The 22,226-nt window shown below is 45.0% G+C and overlaps 1 protein-coding gene across 1 annotated transcript in view; it reads left to right on the top strand.

Annotated features, from left to right (window-relative positions):
- Hs2st (Heparan sulfate 2-O-sulfotransferase) overlaps positions 1 to 20,350 on the top strand; it is a 54,956-nt gene extending 34,606 nt beyond the window's left edge. Inside the window, exon 7 of the mRNA XM_077671665.1 lies at positions 8,391 to 20,350. Coding sequence (XP_077527791.1) covers positions 8,391 to 8,614 — 224 coding nt within the window. The 3' untranslated portion in view covers positions 8,615 to 20,350. The remainder of the gene's footprint in view (positions 1 to 8,390) is intronic.
- The last annotated feature ends 1,876 nt before the right edge of the window (positions 20,351 to 22,226 follow it).

The raw sequence follows: 22,226 nt of genomic DNA, 5'->3' as shown, positions 1-22,226 counted from the left end.
CCTTTGCACATCAAGCAGCGGCAAACTGAGGTTAAGAATAAAGAAGGTCAGGACGAGGCGGCGGAGGGGTGTAAAATGTGGGAAAAGCGCCGGTTTATCCGCGCCAAGGTCTGCCGTATGAAGCGGACCGCGTGCACCCGAGCGTCGCATCATTGGGGTTTTTAATGCATTGTTTCTATGGGGAGTTTGCTGAAACGGCTGTGATCCATCATAAGAAGCGGGTCGTTGTAAGACCAGGGGACGTATCAGCGAGGTTCCACTGTTCTTACCACACGACCATTTGCAAACAGTTTACAACAGTTTCGGTTTCGTTTCTGCATCGCGAAATTCATATTTGGCGCTACTACGCACTTACCCAACTTCAAGCCTACCTGCCATGTCGCCTTCAGCGTCCGCTCCTGATTCTTGAAAAAAGCATGTCGCTCCTGATTTCTGGAATAAGAACTTTCAATGCAAGTCGAAAGATAACACCCAGTCGCCAGATATCAGTTCCGACCAGGAGAGTGCTTCAAACAGGCCTCACACACCGCCAGCTGTTCGCCTGCCAGTTTCGTTTCCATACGAGGGTATCTCCGGGGGTCTAGTGTTGCTTCTTAGTTGAACTGTCTATTCGGACGGAGTCTCCAATAAGTTTTGTACTGTTTCATTTCAAAAATGTTAGGTGGCGCTGCAATGGAGGAGGCTCGTAGTGCTGATCTTGTTCATCTCGCAACAGCTGCTCTGCGAAAGTTTGCAGGGCACTATTCTAGCGCATCGCACCTAATTCCTGCAAGCAAGGCTACAATTACCGAGTCAGGAGATCATAATAAACCGCAAGTTTCTGTTTTGAGAAATAACTGACAGTGAATGTCAACAAGCATCAACCACGGAGTTTCGTTTTCAACTCCGTGCATGTTTTTCCGCATTGCGTGCTTGTCCCGAATTCTGTGCTGGCCGTAAATGCAAAGTCTATTCATTGACAAGGTGTTTTTATGTCGCGTGGGGACAAATTGGTGGCTCTCATAATATCAAACCGCCAGATTTCTTCCAGGGAACCACCCGACATTGCTCATTTTGAAATGGAGGTTGGGCTTCACCGCAAGGCATGGGCACCACCCATGCTAACATTTTTTTTATATCTGACAAACTGTTCCCCGCAAGTCAACATTTTTTCTAGGACATATTTTTGAAATGTTTCCGTACAAAATGTATATTCGAAATTTTTTCTATAGTTGTTGACAAGGTAACTCTGCGGGAGAAGCTCCGCCCACAGGCGTGATGCGGTCGCCTTGGGAGACTTCCGTGATTCAGAATGTAGTTCCGTAATGATAATGTTGTTTTGCGTGTAAATGATCACTACAAAGAAGGGAATTATATCCGTATCAAATTATTTTTATGGCATGAGGAACTACTTTAGTTAGAAGGTACACACAAACAACTTAAAAAAAAACGTTATGGAAAACGTGGTGCGGCAAAAAAAAAAAAAGAAATGCGAACCTGCTAAAAGAAGAAATTAGCTTTTGGGAGAATGTATGTAATTGGTTTCTATTTTTTAGTTGACATGGCTCCATAACGGAATGTTTTTAGCCATTTTTCCTTAAAAACGTACCAGGTAAGTTACGCGTGCGTTAGTTCTTACGTCAGGTTTTGAAGCATTCGCGTATGCATAGTGTGCTGCCAACAACTCTTGAACTGCGCGTTCCCTCGTCGGTTCTCTGAGTGCGTTGTGTGGCTTTTCTTCCGTGATGGATCCCTACGTGGTAACATCAGCGTGCGATTCTTTGTTGCCTGGTGAGTCTGGTGGAGCTTGTGGGCTAACGTACGGGATAGCAAAGGACCTCGGCCAGCTTCGCTAGAGAATGCTACGCGCCGTACACTAGCCCTGCGGAATCCGAAGACTCATGCACGGGTTCGGGTACTCACATGCGGTAGACAGGCTCCAGCAATCTAAAGTGAGGCTTTATTGCCTGGCAGATACAGGGCATATACCAGACAACACGACTATCGCTTGCGGGGAGACAGTGGCTCCTGTCGCTGGCTCAAACCGCGGGACTCAGACCTCGATATCCGTCATCACGGCCGCGGGAGCAGAGGAGGCATCCCGTGCGACCGATCAGGGCAGAATATCTCGGCAGAGTCCGTGGAGCCAACTGGGTTCACCGTCATCGGGGCATTCGGCGTAGGCACTGCCGAGCCAACCGACTCCGACCAAATCGTCCAGTCGACTCCCCGGCAGAGCGCTCGTTCGTCCCGCAGGTCAGCTCGGGGGGGAGAGGAGGTCTTCCCCAGGTCGGGGAGAGGGTGGCGCAAAGGAAGGTGACAAAATGGTCCTCCTTCCCTCGCAGCCTCGCGCACACATTCGCGGTGAGCCGGTTCGGCGCGCGCACGGGGTCACGAAGAGGACATGACCTACGTGACGCGCCGGCTACCCAAAATGGCGGCTCCCAGCTCGCGGAAACATGTGCAGGCGAGGCGTAGGGGAACACGGGCCCCCACAAGCTTCAACCGCTACACCGAGGACCCTAAGCAAGAAGAACAAGAGCGGCAATGTGCTCAACAGCACTGCACGGAAACTGATCTTTCACTGCTATGAGTTCTGGCGGGCCAGGGAGTCGAAATGCACCGTGGAAGATACTGCTGCATTTGTCGCCGATATGCTCGGAATTGGCTCGCGGACTGTGTTTGTGGTCAAGAAGGAGGCTGCATTTTACTAGCGAAAAACAGACGCCAACAAAGAAGAAGTACACAGGACACTCGCTAGCGAGTGTCCTGTGTACTTCTTTTTTGTCCGCGTCTGTTTTTCGCTAGTAAAATGCGGTCAGATAACCAACTAGCCCAACTTTCTGCCTTAACAAGAAGGAGGCACAAGCCACTGGTGGAGGGCTGCCAATGCTGTCTCGAAAACACCCGCGGAATTCCTAGAAGAAGCGACGCAGTGCCTTGTACAACAGCTTCACGTTGAACGCGCTGAGGTCTTGCGTGCACGACTTTTCTCGGCGCAACGAGATACCGACGGTGGCAAAGATCACAAAGGAGTTCTCGGAGCGTACAGGTGACCCGTCGCTGAAGCCGTGGACTGCTAGTCGTCTGCTTCGAGAGATCGGGTTCAAGCGAGAGAAAATTAGCCGGAACTCTCTGCTGCTTGATCGGTAAGACATACTCGCACGCCGGCACGAGTACCTGCGTGACATTCGGCAGTACCAAGCAGAAAATCAGCACATTTTCTGCTTGGATGAGACCTGGGTGACGGCAGGACACACGACGTCGATTGTGTGGACTGACACCACTGTTAAGTCCAGTGCAGACACCTTCAGGCGCGGCCTGACGACGGGACTGAAGCAGCCTTCAGATAAAGGTCAGCGGGTCATTGTAACCATAGTGATGGACAATGCCTCCTACCACTCACAGCGGAACGAGGCACTGCCAACGACGAATTCCCGCAAGGGAACGATCACAAAGTGGTTGGACAGCAAAGGCATCCAGTACGGCGCTGGGCTGACCAAGAAGCAGCTGTTGGAGATATTTGCTCGAGTGAAGCCACATTTCATCAGCTACCGAGTCGACACAGCTGCACAGAAGGCAGGCTTTATCATGGTAAGGCTGCCGCCTTACCACTGCGAGTTCAATCTTATCGAACTGATTTGGTCTCAAGTGAAGAGCACTGTGGCAGCAGCCAACACGACGTTTAACATTACACATGTGGAACAGCTGCTGAAAGATAAGGTTGCAGAAGTCACAGACGAACATTGGCGGGAGGCTGTGAGGCATGTGCAAATGCTCGAGGCAAATTTTCAGCAAGTGATGTGCGGAAGTGACCACATTGACCCAATCGTCATCACGCTTGAGGAAAACAACGAAAGCACTTCCAACGACGCCACTGCTTCTGACAGCGACGTCTCAGGTGTTTGACCTGTGCGGAAGTGACCACATTGACCCAATCGTCATCACGCTTGAGGAAAACAACGAAAGCACTTCCAACGACGCCACTGCTTCTGACAGCGACGTCTCAGGTGTTTGACCTGTTGATTAGCTTTAAAGGCAATGGGAAAATTGGCCAATTCTTAAAGGTCCAAGAAAACGTTTTTTTTTTCTGCTAAAAAAATTGGTTAGGCAGGAACGCAAATTGCAGATTATTTAACGACCTTTCCAATAACACCAGTTTTTAAAATGTTTTCATACATCATAGTTGCAAAAAAATATATCAAAATCAAAATTTTTGTCAAGTTGTTGAAGAGTGATAAAAAAGGAGTTGTGTATGACAAACCACCCACCGGTAGCAGAAAAAAATTAGAATATACATTTTGTAGGGCAACATTTCAAAAACACGCCCTAGAAAAAACGTCGACTTGCACGAAGCAGTTTGTCAGATAAAAAAAAAAAAAATGTTAGCACGCGTGGTGCTTTTGCTGTGCGGTGAAGCCCAACCTCCATTTCAAAATGTGCAATTTGGGGTGGTTTCTTGGAAAAAATCTGGCGGTTTAACATTATCAGAGGCACCAATTTGCCAACATGTAACGTAAAAACATCTTGTCAATGAATGACTTTGTAGTTACGGCCAGCACAGTATTTGGGACAAGCACACGATGTGGAAAAACATGCATGAAGTTAAAAACGGAATCCGTGGTTGATGCTTGTTGACGTTCACTATCAGTTCTCTCAAAACATAAAATTGCGCTTTATTATCATCTTCTGACTCGCTATTGTAGCCTAGCTTGCAGGAATGAGGTGTGATGCGCTAGAATTGTGCCCTGCAAACTTTGGCCGAGTAGCTGTTGCACGATAAACAAGATCAGCACTACGAGCCTCCTCCATTGCAGTGCCACCTAACATTTTTTAAATCAAACAGTACAACACTTATTGAAGACTCTGTCCGAATAGACAGTTCAACTAAGAAGCAACACTAGACCCCCGAGATACCCTCGTATGGGAAGGAAATTGGCAGGCGAACAGCTGGTGGTGTGTTAGGCCGGTTTTAAGCGCTCTTCTTGTCGGGACAGATATCTGGCGACTGGGTGCTATCTTTTGACTTGCATCGGAAGTTCTTATCGCAGAAATCATGTTAGAGTTGGGTGAAACCAGGAGCGGCACGCTTTTTTTGAGGATCAGTCGTGGACGCTCAAGGCGCCATGGCAGGTAGGCTTGAAGTTGGGTAACTGCGTAGTAGCGCCAAATATGAATTTCGCGATGCAGAAACGAAGCCGAAACTGTTGTAAACTGTTCGTGAATGGTCCTGTGGTAAGTAGAACTACAACACGACTTAGAACAATGTGCGCAAAGGCAATAAAACTGCCTAAAATCATAAAGTAGCTTTGCAAACAGGCACTGCTTGATATTTTCAGCCGATTTCAGGGATTATTACTGTCAGAGTGCAAACCTCACGATTGCAAATCGTTTGCTGATTCACCATTCGTGCCCGATCACAAAAACCAAACGCTGACACAGTAATTATGAGTGGCACGCTTTCTTCATTGGTAGCAGTGACGTGCGATGACCATGCCCCTTTTCCACACCCAGGTGATGCAAATGCGTGTCAAAAATCGCGTTTTTGTTGCAAAAATGAAAACGAAACTGATTTTTAAAGGGCATTTTCTGAGCTTACTCCAAATAGCTTTACATGTTCCAGCAACGCCTGGAATGCTGTGAAAAGGGGCTCCCAAGGTATCGTTCAAATTGAACGATTTTGAATAGGCATGGTCACGAAAGAGTTAACTTACACCCCTCTGGACGTGGAATTCAGTTCAATTTTTTCACTTTCGCGTAGCCAGAGTCCTTCAATACTGTTCTGGTGACGAAACTTCTGCGTCACTCTGTGGGAGAGTTTGATATGTGGCCAAGAACGGCTGCTTGGCCATTCTTGGCCGAAGCCGATAGGCGACCCAAGCGGCCCGACCTTTTCCACAGTGCTGGGCTTGCCGGAGTCACTGGGTAACGTGGCTGCCTTTAGCCAACGTTGCCTGTATAACAACGTCCCAGCGTGCGAAACACTAACCTTGGAAGAAATCGGGGCAGAATCACGCCATGAAGCAGCACTGGCGCTGGACGAAGCCTCCGAGAAAGATGGCGGCGATGACGGGGAGGAAGAGGTGGTGTCTTTGATGGCCACATATGCTCAGGCCATAGTTGGATTGAAAAAAGTCCAATTCATCCCATGATTGATTGATTGTGGGGTTTAACGCGCCAACGCAACGCAGGCGATGAGGCGCGCCGTAGTGGAGGGCTCCGGATTAATTTTGACCACCTGGGGATCTTTAACGTGCGCCGAAATCTCGAACACACGGGCGTTTTTGCTTTTCGCCTCCATCAGAAAAGCGGCCGCCGCGGCCGGGAATCGAACCCGCGACCTCGTGCTCAGCAGCGCATCCAATTCATCCCAGTGTGGACGAAAGTCTGCAATGTTTAGAAAAGGAGCTCTTGGTTTCAAAGGGCTGCAGCATGTGCCAGCAGACGTTGTCAGTCATGTACAAGTGAAAAAAAAAAAAAGGCCATTATATGCGCATGTTCGTCTCTCGATTGATTTTTTTATTTTTAGCAGATTAGCGGATCATACATTTTCCGGGATAGTACGTTTCTTCCTTGTGTTTTTTTTAACGTATCAGCGAGGTTCTACTGTATAAGAAGGGGTTCGAATTAAAAGAAGTTCGAATTAAAGAAAGCTCATTGAATTGAGGACTTACCTGCAGCGGCACGCGTGCAATGACTGAAAACACAAGTGGGAAGTGCACGAAGATTTATTCGAGCGTATTTGCATTTAAAACTACACCACAGCTATCATAAAGAACAGTAGTTAGTTATGTGTGTCTTTATTTCAGGTCCTTTGGTGGGCGATATGTGCCTCAGCTCGCCATGATTCTCGAAAATGTTACGTGACGCGCGCACACTGAACTAGGCTAAACACATAGCACCTTACTGCACAAAGACTGGCGACCACGATGATTTTTTGTTGCCGCAGCGTTTTTCTGCTAACACTTTTTTTTTCCGCAGCCAGGTGAGGAGGCTTACAGGTCGACATGTTGGTTGGAGGGGTTGGTTCACGCTGATTGGTTACAGCAGATGGAAAGGGAAGAGCCGCCAGAGCTCCCGCCATGGCCGCATTGGACTCCTTCCTCGGAGGGGACGGAGGAGAGAGTCTAGTCCGGCTGTGTCCCGGCAGCGCAGAAAATCGCCGCGTGATTCAAGGCATTTTCGGGGCGTGGTATGTTCGAATTAGCCGTCACAGATGCTTGCGCGTTCGAATTACTGGGTGTTTTCGGCCATTCAAATACACATTACTTTGCCAGGGCCGCAGCGTCAGTTCAAATAAACCATAAGTTCGAATTAAGCATGTTAGACTTATTGAGATTCGACTGTATATCATTAAGTTGACTTTATGGCATCTGATGATTTAAAAGGTAAGAAGGGGTGAACGGGGACTGTCCTTCAAGTAGTGTTCTTGAAAAAGGATTGTCCCTTCGTTGAAATAAAGTTGTTTTTATTGCGCCTCTTTTTACCTCATATCTATAATTTTTGGTGCAGCTCTGGTTCTGGTTTGGCTTGTTGAAAAGATATCAGTTTCGGCCCGGTGTCGGCTATTTTGGTCACCGAATTTTTCTTTTCTGCCACCAATTAGAGGTAAACTAAGGCCTTAGGCTTACATTGAACAGTCACATAATGTATTAAATGGGTCAAACTGCACATTGCAGGTGGAAAAATAACTTGGGCAAATTCACTTCGGTGTCTTCTTTTAAAAGAGCAAAGGGCTCAAGCGCTCAGGGTAACATTGTGCAGTAGCTGCTTTTATTCGCATAGAAAGGTGATTGCTCCCCTCCTCCACTTTCTCACCCCCAGCCCTTTTGATTTTAAGATTATTTTTGTTATTATTATCATTTACGTTTTTATTGGGTGATTGTGGAATACTGGTGCTCTTGCTCACTTAAGTGCGCTACGATGGTTGCCCTACAATGTAGGTAACAACAGGCACTTGCGAGTGCAGTTTCAGTGTGTACTCGGTTCTATCTGCATACAATGTTTGGACCTATTTTCATGGGGGAAATGTGAAAGCTAGATTTGAATAATTACAGTAATAAATGTTTATTCCTGGTGATGTGGCACGTAACCACATTTTTATGCTTTGGTTAAGTTACGAGTTAAGATGTAATAATTACCTTTTTAACATCTGAATGTCACAAAAATTCTTCAACAAACTGAAAGTCCAGAAAATCGCAAAGATTTGTGTAATGTACTTGCAAACTGCGAGAAATGTGCATCTCATTGTAGGAAACAAACATCAAAATAAGCTCCGAAGTTGCACAACTCTTTTCATTCTCCAGTCTGTGCAATTTATGTGAAAATTTTACGTAAGCTGCATTTCAGGGCCCCTTGTTATGCCATTATTGCATGTTGCTCAAGTGTGTCTCACTCACCTCTGTGTACAGGGAAGAAGTCGCATCTCAGGAAGACCTTCAACAAAGTGCAGCCGACCGAGGAGACCGTGGAACACTTCAAGAGGTCGGCCATTTGGCAAATGGAGAATGAGTTCTACGAGTTTGCAGCCGAGCAGTTTGAGTTTGCCAAGAAGCGGACATTGGGAGCAGCTCAGGACGGTCAGTTGACCGACCTTGGCCAACAGTTCTTCTACGAGAAGATCCGCCCCAAGTGACCGTGAGCGAGCCGCGGACAGCGCCTTGAAACCATCTCGGCAGGGCTCCCCCCTCTCTCGGCTGTGCCACGTTTCACCGGGGGTGTGCGTGGATGTCCCCAGTGCTGGCTCCCGAGAGCAGCATACCCAGGTTCAGGCAGGTGTGGCACTCATCCCAAAGTGCTAATCAATCGTTGTCTGTGTTGCTAGGTGTCAATAGCAATGTACCTGCATTGTAGCTTCAAGTCGTGCACAACGTAGTTGTTTTTGCATCTGGACTGGCTTGCCAAGGGGGGGGCAAGACGGGTTGGCACCATTCTGTTTACTTCGGACTGCTTTAAACGCTAGGAGGCTTCATGGAGGCTGGGCTATTGCAGATAATTTCTGTTTCGCCTTGAAATTGTCTGGGAGGCAAGCTTCCCAAGTCTGCTCATTGTGGTCGTTGGTACTTTTGTCACACTTAGGAAGTGTGACCTGTGTGTGTGTGCATCTTCTCCTATCCTCCTAACTAGCCTCAGTGCCACTGAGATCTTGCAGTTAAAAAATGGGTATGCCGCCAGTGTGGTGAAGGTTTGGGAAGTGGTGGTTTTTTAAATGCTTAAAGGATTACTGGGTTACTCATGAAGGATTTGCGTCTGTGTGGGTGCCTCTATCCCAGCCCGCCCCCTCAACAGCAGGGGTTCTCAGAGTGGGTTTTTGAAGTCACGGGAGCTTCACAGGACTGCACCTGTGGTTTTCAAAATGCCTCTGTCAATGCGTCTCTCTCCTCAGTCCCTTTCTTCAGTGGTAGTTTTCATTAGGTCATGGAACGAGTTCCATGTTTCCAGTACAGAAAATTTGACGGCACCGAGATTGTGTGCATCCAGGTTTAGATGTAAGATGGTACCCTGGGCGAAACAGCCATTTATTCACCCATCACTGTTCACCCATCTCTCCAGCATACTTCCCATTGTGCGAACAGTAGAGCATATGTTTTGAGCAAAGTTATAAAGGCATATTCAGTTTACAACTCCCTAGCCTGAGCAACAACGGTACACAGTCTGCTAGGAAACGGCAGTGATTTGGTGGCCTTGGCGGGGGGTGCAGCATGGTTGAGAAGTTAGAACCCCTGCTCACAAGGATCCCACTTGCTGCGTCGCAGAGGCGGGGGCAGTCTTCACCCACTCTTCATGTTGAGCACAGAGGAGGCGCACCCCCTGACACCGGAAGATGTCCTCACCCAAACCCTGCACTGTTGTGTAGCAGTACGGCTGAGCAGAGAAGGCCCACCAATTTTTTACCCTCCCATAAGATTCCGCGGGTTTCCTGAAAGGACTCCAGAGTTGAAGGGGTATTTACAAGGGGGAAGGAAATCGCCCCTCTGTCACTGCGCCATATGTGCGTCACGACTAACAGTGGCGGGGTGGTGGTTAGTTGTTTGTCCAAGCAGCATAACTCATCCTGCAAGGTTGGGAGAGATTGTGCTTTCTCTCCCCTCACACACGTCCTTCTCCAGTGTGTCCCTTCTGTGAATGCCCCCCGAGGGGTTACCAGATTTTAATAACAAGTGCCCGTTGCAGTGGATTTCAGTGCGATGAACGCTCCACTCTCCACAGCAGCAGTTTTCTCAACGCAGGAGATGCCGAAAGTGTGAAAACAAGTATTGCCAGCTAGCCCATTTTTTCACACTGCCATCTGTGACATCACATATTGTGAATCGGTGGAGCTGGTCTAAGCTATTGAAAACGAAAAAATGCTGTGGTAGGGACATGGAAATGTAAATGCACACGTGGAAACTTCTGCTGGACATGTTTTATTAAAAACTTAGAATTCAGCCTTTAAGGTTCTTTCGTTACAGCTAGCCTTTTTTCAGATTTGGTTTTGGTCAAATGTTTTGCCTTTCAAAGTACGGCAGAAAGAATTTATGTGGGCGGCCTAAAGAGCTATCGTCCATTTTTACTGTCAGCGCCTGTGTACAACAACCAGCTGCCCAAGTCGGAGGATACTGATACAATTGGCTACATCACCAGTAGATCCGCCTGCATTACTGATCACCACGCTGGGAAATTGTTCAGAAATTTTCTACATGCTCTTCTAGTCCTTTCTTTGTAGACTTTTGGGGCGTGCCGTGCCTCACAGAAAAACAGGAGGGAAGCAGGAGAGAAATGCCAGTTGAAAAAGCTGAAAGAGCTTTGAAAAGTGTAATCCTTGAGTCAGAGCGAAGTCATTCAGCCTTCAGTGTGCCTTTAAAGCAGTTAATAGGCAGTTTTTAGACTATTGAGACAGATGTGTCTCAGAATGTTACGAGCAGAATTTTTTCAAGCTTCCACTTATGAGCTGACCTCGGTTCCCGCTATTAAAATCAAGATGCAAAACTAGCTGCAAGAACAGCTTACATTGAAGAGTTCGTTAAAAAAACATTTTTGCAATGCACACTTCATGACCAGTTCTTCCATTAATTTCACAGCATGTGATTTTCAGTAAGACTTTAAGCAAATGACACAAATTTTGTTTGTCTCGTTTTTAGTTTTTAACCAGGTTTTCGAACCAGGCTGCATGATCAAATCCATGTAACCAACCCGTGTTCATATGTTCAAGTATCAAAAGGAAAATGCACATTCAATTTTATATTTACCCACAAAAGTTATCTGCTTTGTTGCAGTAATGATGAAAAGTTACTTTTTAAAAGCCCTTCTCATTTTGATGCATCATTTTCGAGTCTGTTCGTATGAGGAATGATGTGTTCACAGTTCTTGGTTGCTTGCACGCATGTCTGAAGGTGCACTTGTATGGAGTTTCGGTTCTTTGCTTACTATGGTTCAGTGTGCAAATCAAATATACCCTTCATGTGAATATTTTCATTTTGGTTATCTACACATTCCTCAAATGTTATGCTTGTTTGTACTATTCTCAATTGTCTGATGGGGAATGTTTTTTGATAGCAAAGTAAATGTTGAGACTGAACTGCATGGAGCATGTCTGGCTGAAGAAAATCAGACTGCTTGGCAAGTGTCCCTGCCGGCGTCAGTGAATGCACTCCCTCATGCAGCAATAGCAAACGCGACACCACTGGCGGTGTTCCTACTTTGCCATGTTACCGGAAGTTTGGTGTGCGAGCTATTTTATTAGCTATAACATGAATAATAGAGCACCTGGGAGCACAGCAAGGTTATGAAACACCTGCCACAGTTAATACACATCTTGTATCTTATTGGGAATCCTTCACACTTCACCAAAATACATAGTACGTCGGGTGCAAAACCATGCATGCCAAGCTGTTTTCATCAGCCTGGCTATCTTTGCCATTGGGTTTCTTACTATTCCAATATGAAACTATTTGGTGCTTGTGGGATTGTCTATCATTTGTGGAAGCATTTCTCAACTCCAGCTGTATCACAGTGTGCTCGGATGTGACAGATCCTGCAGCCAGTGCCACAGAACACGGGTCATTGCTGTCAATGCACGTGGATTGGGCATGAACACTCCGTGTCGTTCAGCCTTTAAGCTGATGGTGCCACAAGTTTACTGCTGTTAAAGGAAACCAGAATATAGTTGTGGGCTTACCAGCTCGGTCACTGTGCCATTGTTGTTACATGAAGTGCATTCTTCTAGTAACGGGAAACGCTTAAAACACTAGGCAATGTTTAGTTGTAATTTTTTTGGCTGTACTAACAAGCAAGTAGGTAGCTTTTGTTTACTGTCGCACAAGTGCTCAAGTAGTTGAAAATCCATCTGAGCTTTGACACAAATGAAAGACGGAACATGGTTATTAAAAGCACCGGGAGAAAAAATTATGAAAACAGGTCCTTTGTGAACATAGTATGCACTTTGTTGTCATCTCCAACTTCTCAAAGCTGCATGCAATGAAGCAAGTTTGCAGCCCACATTGTAGTTAACTTCCGTGTGAGGTGCATAGTTATTGGCAAGGGCTTATTATAAGTCCCACGTTCCCCTTTGCACAAATTTCTGTCTTGTATAAGGGGTCAGCTCTTGTAGACAATTTTATTCGTTTTTTAAGGAGTCGCACTGTGCATAATAACATGCTATTTTGTTATACTATTTGTCATGGCTACTTTGCTCTGGGTGGCATTGTAGAGATTTCAGTTTCCTTGAACTTCTGGGTTGTCACGTCCCTTTCTCAGTGCTGTACTTATTGTGAATGCTGCCTTTTCGAAATATTTGTTTTATCAATATAAACACTGCGATTCACAGCATTGTGTGGAGAGTTTTTAAAATTCTCAATGAATGGTTTATAATTCTACTGCAGCAGCCAAGCTTTACAGCTCTTGCCTTATTAGATCAATGCAGTTCTTTGTTTTTCTTGTGAGACATTTAATTATCTTTGTAAAGGTTATATGTATGCTCTGTATTTATTAATGGTGTGGCATTGGGGTAATATTGAGTTTTAAAGCATGGCGGCCATAATCGGGTAAGTGCTGGTCGCATCACTATCATCAGTAAATGATTCGACAAGTTCGTCACATGGATACTGAGAACTGTGGTTTTAGTGGTAACATTCTAGACTTTTTTTGGTATTGGGGATGTTACCCATACGGCGTGGAGTGTACTTGAACTTGGGCAATATATGATGCCGTGTACAGCACTTTGAAAAGCCGATCGTTCAGGGCATCAAAACAAGCGTGAAGTTGCACTGAGTACTTTTTTTTTTCTTGGTTGGCATCATAATGGACTATGATGAAGATTCATCAGTGGGAAATTTCAGGCATTTTTATGCCCTATCCCATTTTGTTCAGAATGAAATACATAGAATTCGTCTGGAGTCACAAGGACTTTGCTTCAACTGGAGCAGTGGACTGTCACTGAAGTGATTGAGTTTATTGTCTGTCTGAGCACACAGAAAGTGTGAAAAATTTAAAGGAGTCACTATAAATGTTGTCCGGCAAAACATGAATTCCTTGCTGCATGACCCTTGAAAAGCAGTAGTTGTGACATTGGAATAAGTCAGGTTAAAACGACGGTATGGACAAGACTGAGGGTCGTACTGTGCAAGCCTTAGTGTGAATAAGTTGAGGACAGCTGTGTAGTCAATTTTTACCTGTGACACGTACCTAAATAATCCTTCTGCCTCATTCCCTTTTGGGCTTTTGTGTTGGCATGTATATTTTGGGGAATACTTGTCCCTAGTCTCGTTTATCACTTGTTTATGCTGCTTGCCATCTTCAGTACACGCACAAGTTTGATTCATGGATCTTTTTGTGGAAGTTTATTTTGCAGTGAACACTTTTAGCAGCCATGAAAATGTAAGCTTGCCTTGCTTTATGTTTTCGTCTGTAATTGTTGTTGAGGTTTTTGCAAGCTTGTGTCTGCGGGTTAGTGTCATCAATACACTAAACCCTTTTTAACTTGAACTCATATGGTGTGGTTAACTCTGACGTTTTTCATATTCCAAAGTGATTGCCTATCTCACTCGTGTACATTTACCAGCTTATCCCTGAAAGTTTTTTTTAGGCGTGTTTCAGATAACTTTAGTCTTTGCCTGAAAAGGCCTAAAAAAGGACCATCAAATGAAAGAACATTGGAACCCTGCATCAAATAGCACACTTTGAAATTTGTAACCATCTGTCTCAAGAGGTTACATTAACAAAAGTAGAATTTATGATTATTAATAGGGAAAAAAGTTACCAGAGGCACATACAGCAACGCAGCTACTTTCCCCCTTGCCTGATTTGCCTATTCCCGTGGGAGTCACTGTCAAATCTGCTTTTTCCGTTATTTGTTTCAGTAGTGTTTGCTGCTAAACCAAACCTGACTGCAAAACAAAGCAACCATCACAGCAAGTTAGACAAAAGAGATACTACATGTATGAAAGCAATGATTTTAATTTAATTTACCGGTTTTTCCAAACAATGCTTCTTGAGGCCTCTGTGTCTACAGAAGGCCAGGTATTTAATATTATTTCTGTATAATCACCTGTGTAGCTACACTTGAGTTACAAAAAGAAAATGGAGTATTGGCAGGGTTGTTGGCTTTACCAGATCTCGTGGGCGACATATGCATTTCAATTTTTGGTCATTTGAAACCCCTTTGGCACGAACTTTCTGAAATTATTTGACTTTAAGGGTTGCACTGTGTCACTAAGAAAATTGACCAAGCTCTTTTGCCGCAATGTCAAGCTTCTCGCGTCAATCGTGTCACTTCTAAAATTGACCTTTCACGACACTGTCAAGCTTTTCGCATCAATCGATCGATAGATTTATTGCAAAAGAATGAGTACAGCATCATTTTATTAGGCACGTAGCAAATGTAGTGCTGAAATTAAAGATTCATGGGCATGATCTATTATAATCACTAGAAATCTTCATGATAGAAAAGGTGCAAAACTGACAGTGACACAATAGAAAACGCAGAATGACGTACCTACAGACAGTGCATTGCTGCGATTTTGAACAATTACTTTTGCATCTAGAAACCGTGAATCTGGCTTTGGAATTGCAGAATGGATTGAGTTTATGCATGCCACTTTAGGCTTCATCAGTATTTTCTCAAGTTTTGTCAGTGTATCACCTGTGTGTGTTCCTTCTTTGTTGTGGTTGGCACTGGTGATTTTCATTCATTTGTGCTTTCTCCACATTTGTTTACGACTTTTTAAAGCAGTTTATTGCTTGCACTGGTTCTGTAAACAATCTGTCGTGACACTCTCCACTACGGCATGCCTGACAGCTGGGCAGTTGCCGTGGCATGTTAAAACCCTCATTTTCGGATGTTGCGGGGCCAAACAGGAATTGGGTCAGAAATGGACAAATCCAGGAACTGAATTTGTCCATTAACTGGCACGTCGGACGTAAAGAACAAACCACAACCACTTTTCTCAAAGACTTCCGAGATCCTGTGCCTGTTCCCTTCAAATCCATGCTTCTGTGTAAAGATGAGGTAATCATCCACATGTCGGTGCACTTTTTCATGCAAACCTGCCTGTTCTCAGTCGAGAATCTTGTCCAAGGTGCTCACAAAGATATCGCTTGGCACAGGACTTCTGGACAAAGAGTTGCCCTTCCCAGCCCACATATCATTGTAAACCACAATACAGCTTTGTACAAACTGCAACAGTTTTTCATGGGGGAGGTAGTAAAAAAGGTCTTGAACATCAACACTAAATGCCATACACTCCCCTGTATTGTGACTTTTGGATTGCGTCAACACGGGAAAATTGAACTGAATTCCACGTCCAGAGAAGTGAAAGTTAAAAAATCTCTCTGGCGTTTTTATACGCGCGTTGGGACAAAATCCTGAAATTGGTTTTTGGACAAATGTATGGGCAGCATTAGCAAGCAAAAACGAATTTTGTATCTTAATTGTAAAACTAAATTGTATAAGTGAACAGGCTCTTCAGTTATTGAGATGTGTTAAAGCACGTAATTTTCTAAAAATCATGATTGTACCTATTAGGTGTGTGTTATGGAAAAATCTTGTAAACCAGTGTTTAGATACCTGTATAAGTTATCTATATCAACAAAAACCAGTTCAATATCTGAACTGGCCCACGATGAAAAAAATATATGAAAAACTATTTCAGCACTCTTCACTCTCTCCCGGGTGTCATTTCTAAAAATTTCAGCAATATTCAGCTCCTACATTATAACGAAGATGTGCTCATGAAGCTTGTAACCGTTTGAATGAGCAGTTTGGCTAGGCGTTAATATCCCCTGTTAGGCCTTTTCGGCTCATCAGGTGGTTCATAAAAAAAATTCTTTTCGCCCTTTTACCAGCATCGCAGGGTGAATTCCTTAAAATTAGTTTTTATGTATTTGTATGAGTAACATTTATTAGCATAAACCAATTGCGTAAGTCAATCAGCGAAACAATTATTGGAGAATCTTTCAGATCGCCCATTCTGTTCAGAAATGCAGAATCTGCCCAATAGTGTTGGTTAGGGAAAAACTATAAAACTTCTTTTTTTTTATTCATAAGATCTACACATATCAGTAAAAAGCACTGGGATATGTGAACGGGTGAGTGAAATAATGGCGAATTTACGAAAACACAATTTCCCTTTTTCCCCTGCTTAGGAGTACAATTTCGGAAAATCCCACTTCATGACACGAATGTACTCCCGAAATTTCAAGTCTAGGTGTAGCAGTTTTGGCTGTGCGTTGATGAATCAGTCAGTCAGTCAGTCAGTCGGACACTTCTCTTTATAGGTATAGATTGTTCGTTTTAGTAGATAGCACTTACCTTCGTTGTGCGATCTCTGTATTAGGCCCAACCGACTAATGCACCCTGGGCATGGGAACGGGCTGTATTCGGGCAATGCTTGGGTTACACTTCTGAACTCAGGCCTGCGGGCATGGTCTAAATGCTGTTCGATATTCTGTCGCCTCTTGTGTCTGTCTGCCTAGATCTTTTCCTTCTTTTTTATGCTCGAGCACAAAACCATTGCGCACATTGTTCGCTTTAAACGCACAAGACACTTGCCTGCTCACAAAAATGGTGCAAGCTTTGTGAAATTTAATCATTTACACGTTGAATGCAAGGTACTTCGTTTTTATTTTCTACTCAGGTTGTGTTTGATGGGTATGTTAATTAGCCGTATTGTTTACTTGATATGCTGCAAGTGTTCAGCACAGTAATCTGCCGCAGTTATTTGTTTCCTTTGTGGGCACAATTTGTTCACAGTTTTCGTTTGTCAAATGTGCATAACTGTGATTTTTTGTTGTTGGCACTGCTGGTGGCCGATGTTGTCTTATGTTGTGCAAGCTTTTAGCTTCACGGTACGTGCTGCAGTCATTCATTGCATGATTGATTGCTGAGTGTCTATTTGTTGCAGCCTGCTGTTGCAGGGCCTATTGTGGGCTGCATGGTTTTGGCATCCACCCCACACGAAAAGTGTAAACATGCTGGGTATGCAAATGACCAGCAAAGATTCCTGACTACTGCTGTTTTTTTTGGGCAGGACGTGAGCAGAAGATTAACACATTAGCAACTTGGTACAGAGAATATTGGAGCACTGTTTGAGCTTTCTCTGAGTTATTTTATCTAATGCTACAATTAACAGCATTGGATATCAGCTTCATCAACAGCAAACTGAGCTGGTGTAGCATCTTTAAAAACACTGTTTCACTGCAGATGTACAGATAGCTCTCATTGCTGCTATAGAGGCAGATTCAAGTTTGGGTAATTTGATTTTCACTCACAATTCCATCAAATTTAGAGGCCCATATGGGGATAAAACTTTGTTTGATCTCCCTTCTTTGCTTAACTTGGCCAAATTTTAGTGGTCCTGCCAGGCCTGAATGGATGAAAATTGACTGGAGTTGTCAGTGGGCACTGCCAGTGGCAAAGTCAAATTCTTATCTGTGAAAAAATGCCATGTTGCGAAGCGTTGCCTTGGACAAAATGCCAGCACTGTTCCAGTTGTGGGAAAAGAAAGTATTTTGATATTTGCAAATGAGTGTGCAAGTGTCTCGATGAAGCCAATCAAGCCATTGCGAAAGGCCGGAGGTTGTGGTTGGGTATGCCCTATTTTTTTCCTTACACCATCATGTTTCACTTGTGTGCAGTTCTTTAGAAACAAATATGCCTGACAGGCCTCTCTAAAGGGACAGCCAACCACTTTTTGTGGAGTGCATGTCCTCTAGCTCATATGAACGCCAGCATTTTATATAGTGGGGTAACCATAAAGAATTTCTTTATTAATTTGTGGAAATAATTTCAATTTGTCACGAACCTTTTTAAATGTGAAAGTTAGCACCATTTAGTGTCTAAACGTGACACTACCATTTGTATACCAACAGCTCTGTTGGTTTCAATGCATGATAAAAAAAAACGCTTACGGGAATGGGAAAGACTCCATTTTATTGTTGTTTTAACTGTGGACAAGTTTCTAAACATTTCTTTTCAGCTTTTGAGAATTTCTTCTCTTCTCCATACTGTCATGTTTGGCAGCAAACTAAAAGTTAGACCTAAAAGTTATGCTTTCAAACGTTCTAGGTCCCCATCAAGAAAACTAGGGATGGGCGAATAATGAATTTGAGGTTCGAAGCGAATAGTGATTTAGTCGAATAATTTCAAATCGAATAGTTCGAATAGGGCACATAAAAAATTACAAAAAAATGAGTAAATTGTGACCCGAACACGTAGGCACAACATTTTGTTAAAATATTACCAGTTGAGTATTTATTCAGAAATTACATGCAGAGCTTTCCTTTACTGTATCCACAAGTTTTCGTGAAAAATAGTAGTTGCTCATCATGCTCCGGGAGAAGCAGCTTCCGCCGGCTGCTGACATTTCCCGCTGTCGAGAATGGCCTCTCAATCCTCGCCTGTGTGGCAGGAATTGAAAGGTACCCTCGTGCCACCTTGGCCAGCGCTGGCTGCCATGGTTCTTCCAGCACTCCACAGGGTTTTCAGACCGCGGGAGCACAGGGGCACCCCAGTAGTCTGTCACTTGTCTGTCACAGCCCCAGTAGTCTGCCACTTGTCTGTGACAGCTCACGCAGTGAGCTGCCGTATTTACTAGATTATAATTTACTAAATTCTAAGCAGGTACTGAAAAAATGTAAATACAAAAGTAATAGGTTCACTGAGATTAGAAGATTTGTATTCAAGCGCAATTAGTAGTCGCCAGAATAGAAAAGTGACACGCAGTTGGCTCCAGAGTTTTTAGCACCACCTAGAAGCTCTGCTAAAAAAGGTATTGTAGCCACAAGTATCCACGGCCGTAGCTAACCGAAGCGCAAGTTACAGGCCACCAGTTTGAACATTGTTCTGCTAATTCCGTATCAAATCGGCAGTACAAGTGCACCGGCTTGGTGTCGCTATGTTGGCAGTGGTGTCGTTTCAGTGCCACGACACTCTCGGCCACCTCTGAACGGAAAGTGTGATGGTGGCCGAGAGGTTGTAGAATCTCTCGGCAATGCAACAACTTGGCACTGATGATAGAAATGTCCATGTTGGCGGGGTCTTGTGACAAGCCGGGGATGACATCTCGGAAGGCTTGACCAAAAAGCTTGGCTTTTGGCAGCCTATTCGGGAGCAACGAATAATTTGAAAATATCGAATGCCTGCATTCGGAACGAAGCGAATAGCAAATAGGGAGAAATTCGATTGAATATTCGACAGCACCTCATATTCGCCCATCCCTTAAAAAAAACAAAAAAACATTTTGGTTCAATTTGGGTAGAGAGCATATACTCTACAAAAATCGGTTGGATGTTCATTCAAGAGGGAGACCTGTCAGTTGGTGGAAGTGTCCTGCTTGGGGATCCCAGTAATGCTGCCAAAGCTTGCCGATGTTTCCATGCTCATCCCCGGTGATCATTTTGTGCCGTGATTGCGCAGACAAGCTGCACATGCATGCTCTCCAAGGTCATGGGTCATGAACTGTTAGCTCCTTGTGTGCGTTTAGCTTGATGGCCTCGGTTACAGATTCCCTTGTGCAATATTTCCTACGCTTTTGTACCATTGATGTCACAAGCGAGGATTCCCGCTGTTTAGAATAAGAATTATTTTGTAGCAATGTCTTTTATTCCTCTGTGTTTGTTTTGTTACTAGGGAGTCCTTTTTTGAAGCACCCCACAGTGTTTCTTGGAAGGTTTTGTAGGTGTCTGTTTGCCGTCGGGCGTTGTTGAAGGAGCAATAAGCTTGGCTGCATGTGCCAGTCAAGGTCATGTACTCAACGTGTTCTTCAGAAACTGTGCAAACCGCAGTCTTTCATGTGTGCTCTCTACAATGCTGTTTGGCCTGAGACTTGATGGTTGAACGCTGTACTGTCGACCACCTTTTACTGCATACTAGGCAATAAAACAATCGCTGCCTGCTCTTCTGCCTTTGGCATTGTAATTTTTCGTTTTCTTTTTCCCCTACTGCTAGCACAAGGCACAAGCAGGGGTGGTACAGTTGGGCCATAACCACAAAACTGAGCCAAACTGCGCCTGCGCTGCGCCAAAGCACAAAATTCGACATCCCTTTTCGAGCCTATACGAGCTTTAGCGGAAAGTTGCAGCTATACAAGCAAGCTGTGGTTTGTGTTTTGTGTTCAGCATGTCATGGGTTGCGGCGGTCGTATAGTGTTGCTAAACGTTGTTCGCTCCCACCCACCATTCCCGGTGGAATTACCCGCAAGAGTTGCTGCTGGTGGCTACTTTTTGCCAAATTGGCTAATTTGAGAGGCCCGTGGTGACCTAAAATCATGAATGGCGACATGGCGAACTTCTGGCGATTTTCGGCTAAGGCCTCTCTCGATCAAGTGATGGGTTCCGGTCGCTGTTGTGGTCCTCGTTCGCTTCCCTCACCTGCTTCTCTTTCTCCGTCCGTCCCAACGGCAGTGCAAAGCGCTGTGCATGCTGCGGCATTGAGGGGTTGCTTGGCTCATTTCGCCCGAGGCGTGCGCATGTCTAGGGGGGCGCAGGGGTAGGCATCAAGGGGCGCAAAGCGAAATGCAACTGGCACGGCTCGCGTGAAATCGTCCAGGCGGCTTGGGAGCAGCGTGGCTAGCTGATTTTCTTTGACTTCTGATTGACTTCTTTTACTGCAGAATAGTGAAGCTGAGTTGGAAGTGTGCTCTTTGCGGTTTCTTGCAAGGCGACTGCCTCAGGTCTTGTGTGATGGCCAGGTCTCCTCACTGGTTGATGAGCGGCATATTTTCCAGTGCAAGGATGCCAAGGCTGCGCTGTGCCCTAACGAAAGAGCTGATATGTGTTAGGCGAAGATTTTTGCTCTAAAAATTGAAACTGGTGAGCAGGAGTATCCTGTGCGGGCAAGGGTGGTCAAAGCCATCATTTCTCTCCCTCGTGGAAACGCATACGTAGAAAGAGGCTTTAGCGAAAACAAGCACCTTCTAGATGGGTGCAGCTCTCAACATGACCAGCATCAATAGAATGCGCCAGATAAAGTACCTGAAGTGCTATAAGGTGATGCTACTAAACTTAACGATACAGCGCAACAGAAACAAAGACTTAAGCTGAGGAACACAGGACAGCTCAAGTCTTTGTTTATGTTGCGGTGTATTGTTAAGATGGATCACCAACTATCCCAATACTACACTGTGATGCTACTAAAGTCCTGCTGACTGTGGTTCTTGTTAGGAGTGTCAAATAGTCCCAAGCAAAGTACGTATGCTTAAAGGCTCAGCGCTGAAGCGAGCACCAGGAAGCAGAAAGTGGTAGAAGATGTCGCCAAAGAAGAACTCGGGCCGACAGACAGGAAGGTCTCGGAAGATCGAGTAATATCGAGCAGAGCCTTGCTCACGAGCGGCGTAGAAGAGCTGCGACTTAAATGTCACAGCTGCTGTAGGTGATCACTGACTCCACATGGCCCGTCCGCGGATAGTTCGCACGGCCGAAGGAGAGGCCGCGCTTCGTGGGGCTCGGCGTGCCAAGGATCCTCTAGAGACGATAAGTCGCGCTTGCAGAGTGGCGTACGAAAACATAGACCGAACACTCTGGCCTTGCTCGACGTAAGGTCATTGAAATGCCATGCCGTTGACGTCAACCGCGACACCACAACGATACTAAAACTCAACTTTGTGTTCGCCATTCAAGTTTTGCACGTGAATGCAAGCTTCCCCGATTTTTTTTCTCTTCTCTGCGGGCCCAAGTGCATCCCAAACAAACCAGTTTGCTTAAGCCTATTCCTCTTTGTCTAACTAACAATATAATGCCTAAAACGCAGTTCTTCCGATGTGGGTACGGCTCGG

The sequence above is a fragment of the Haemaphysalis longicornis genome, unplaced genomic scaffold (assembly GCF_048455015.1).
Source record: "Haemaphysalis longicornis isolate Haplotype H1 unplaced genomic scaffold, Haemaphysalis longicornis Haplotype H1 scaffold_1, whole genome shotgun sequence".
NCBI lineage: Eukaryota > Metazoa > Arthropoda > Arachnida > Ixodida > Ixodidae > Haemaphysalis > Haemaphysalis longicornis.
Note: the sequence above shows the minus strand (reverse complement) of the source record. Positions and strands in the feature narration are given on the sequence as shown.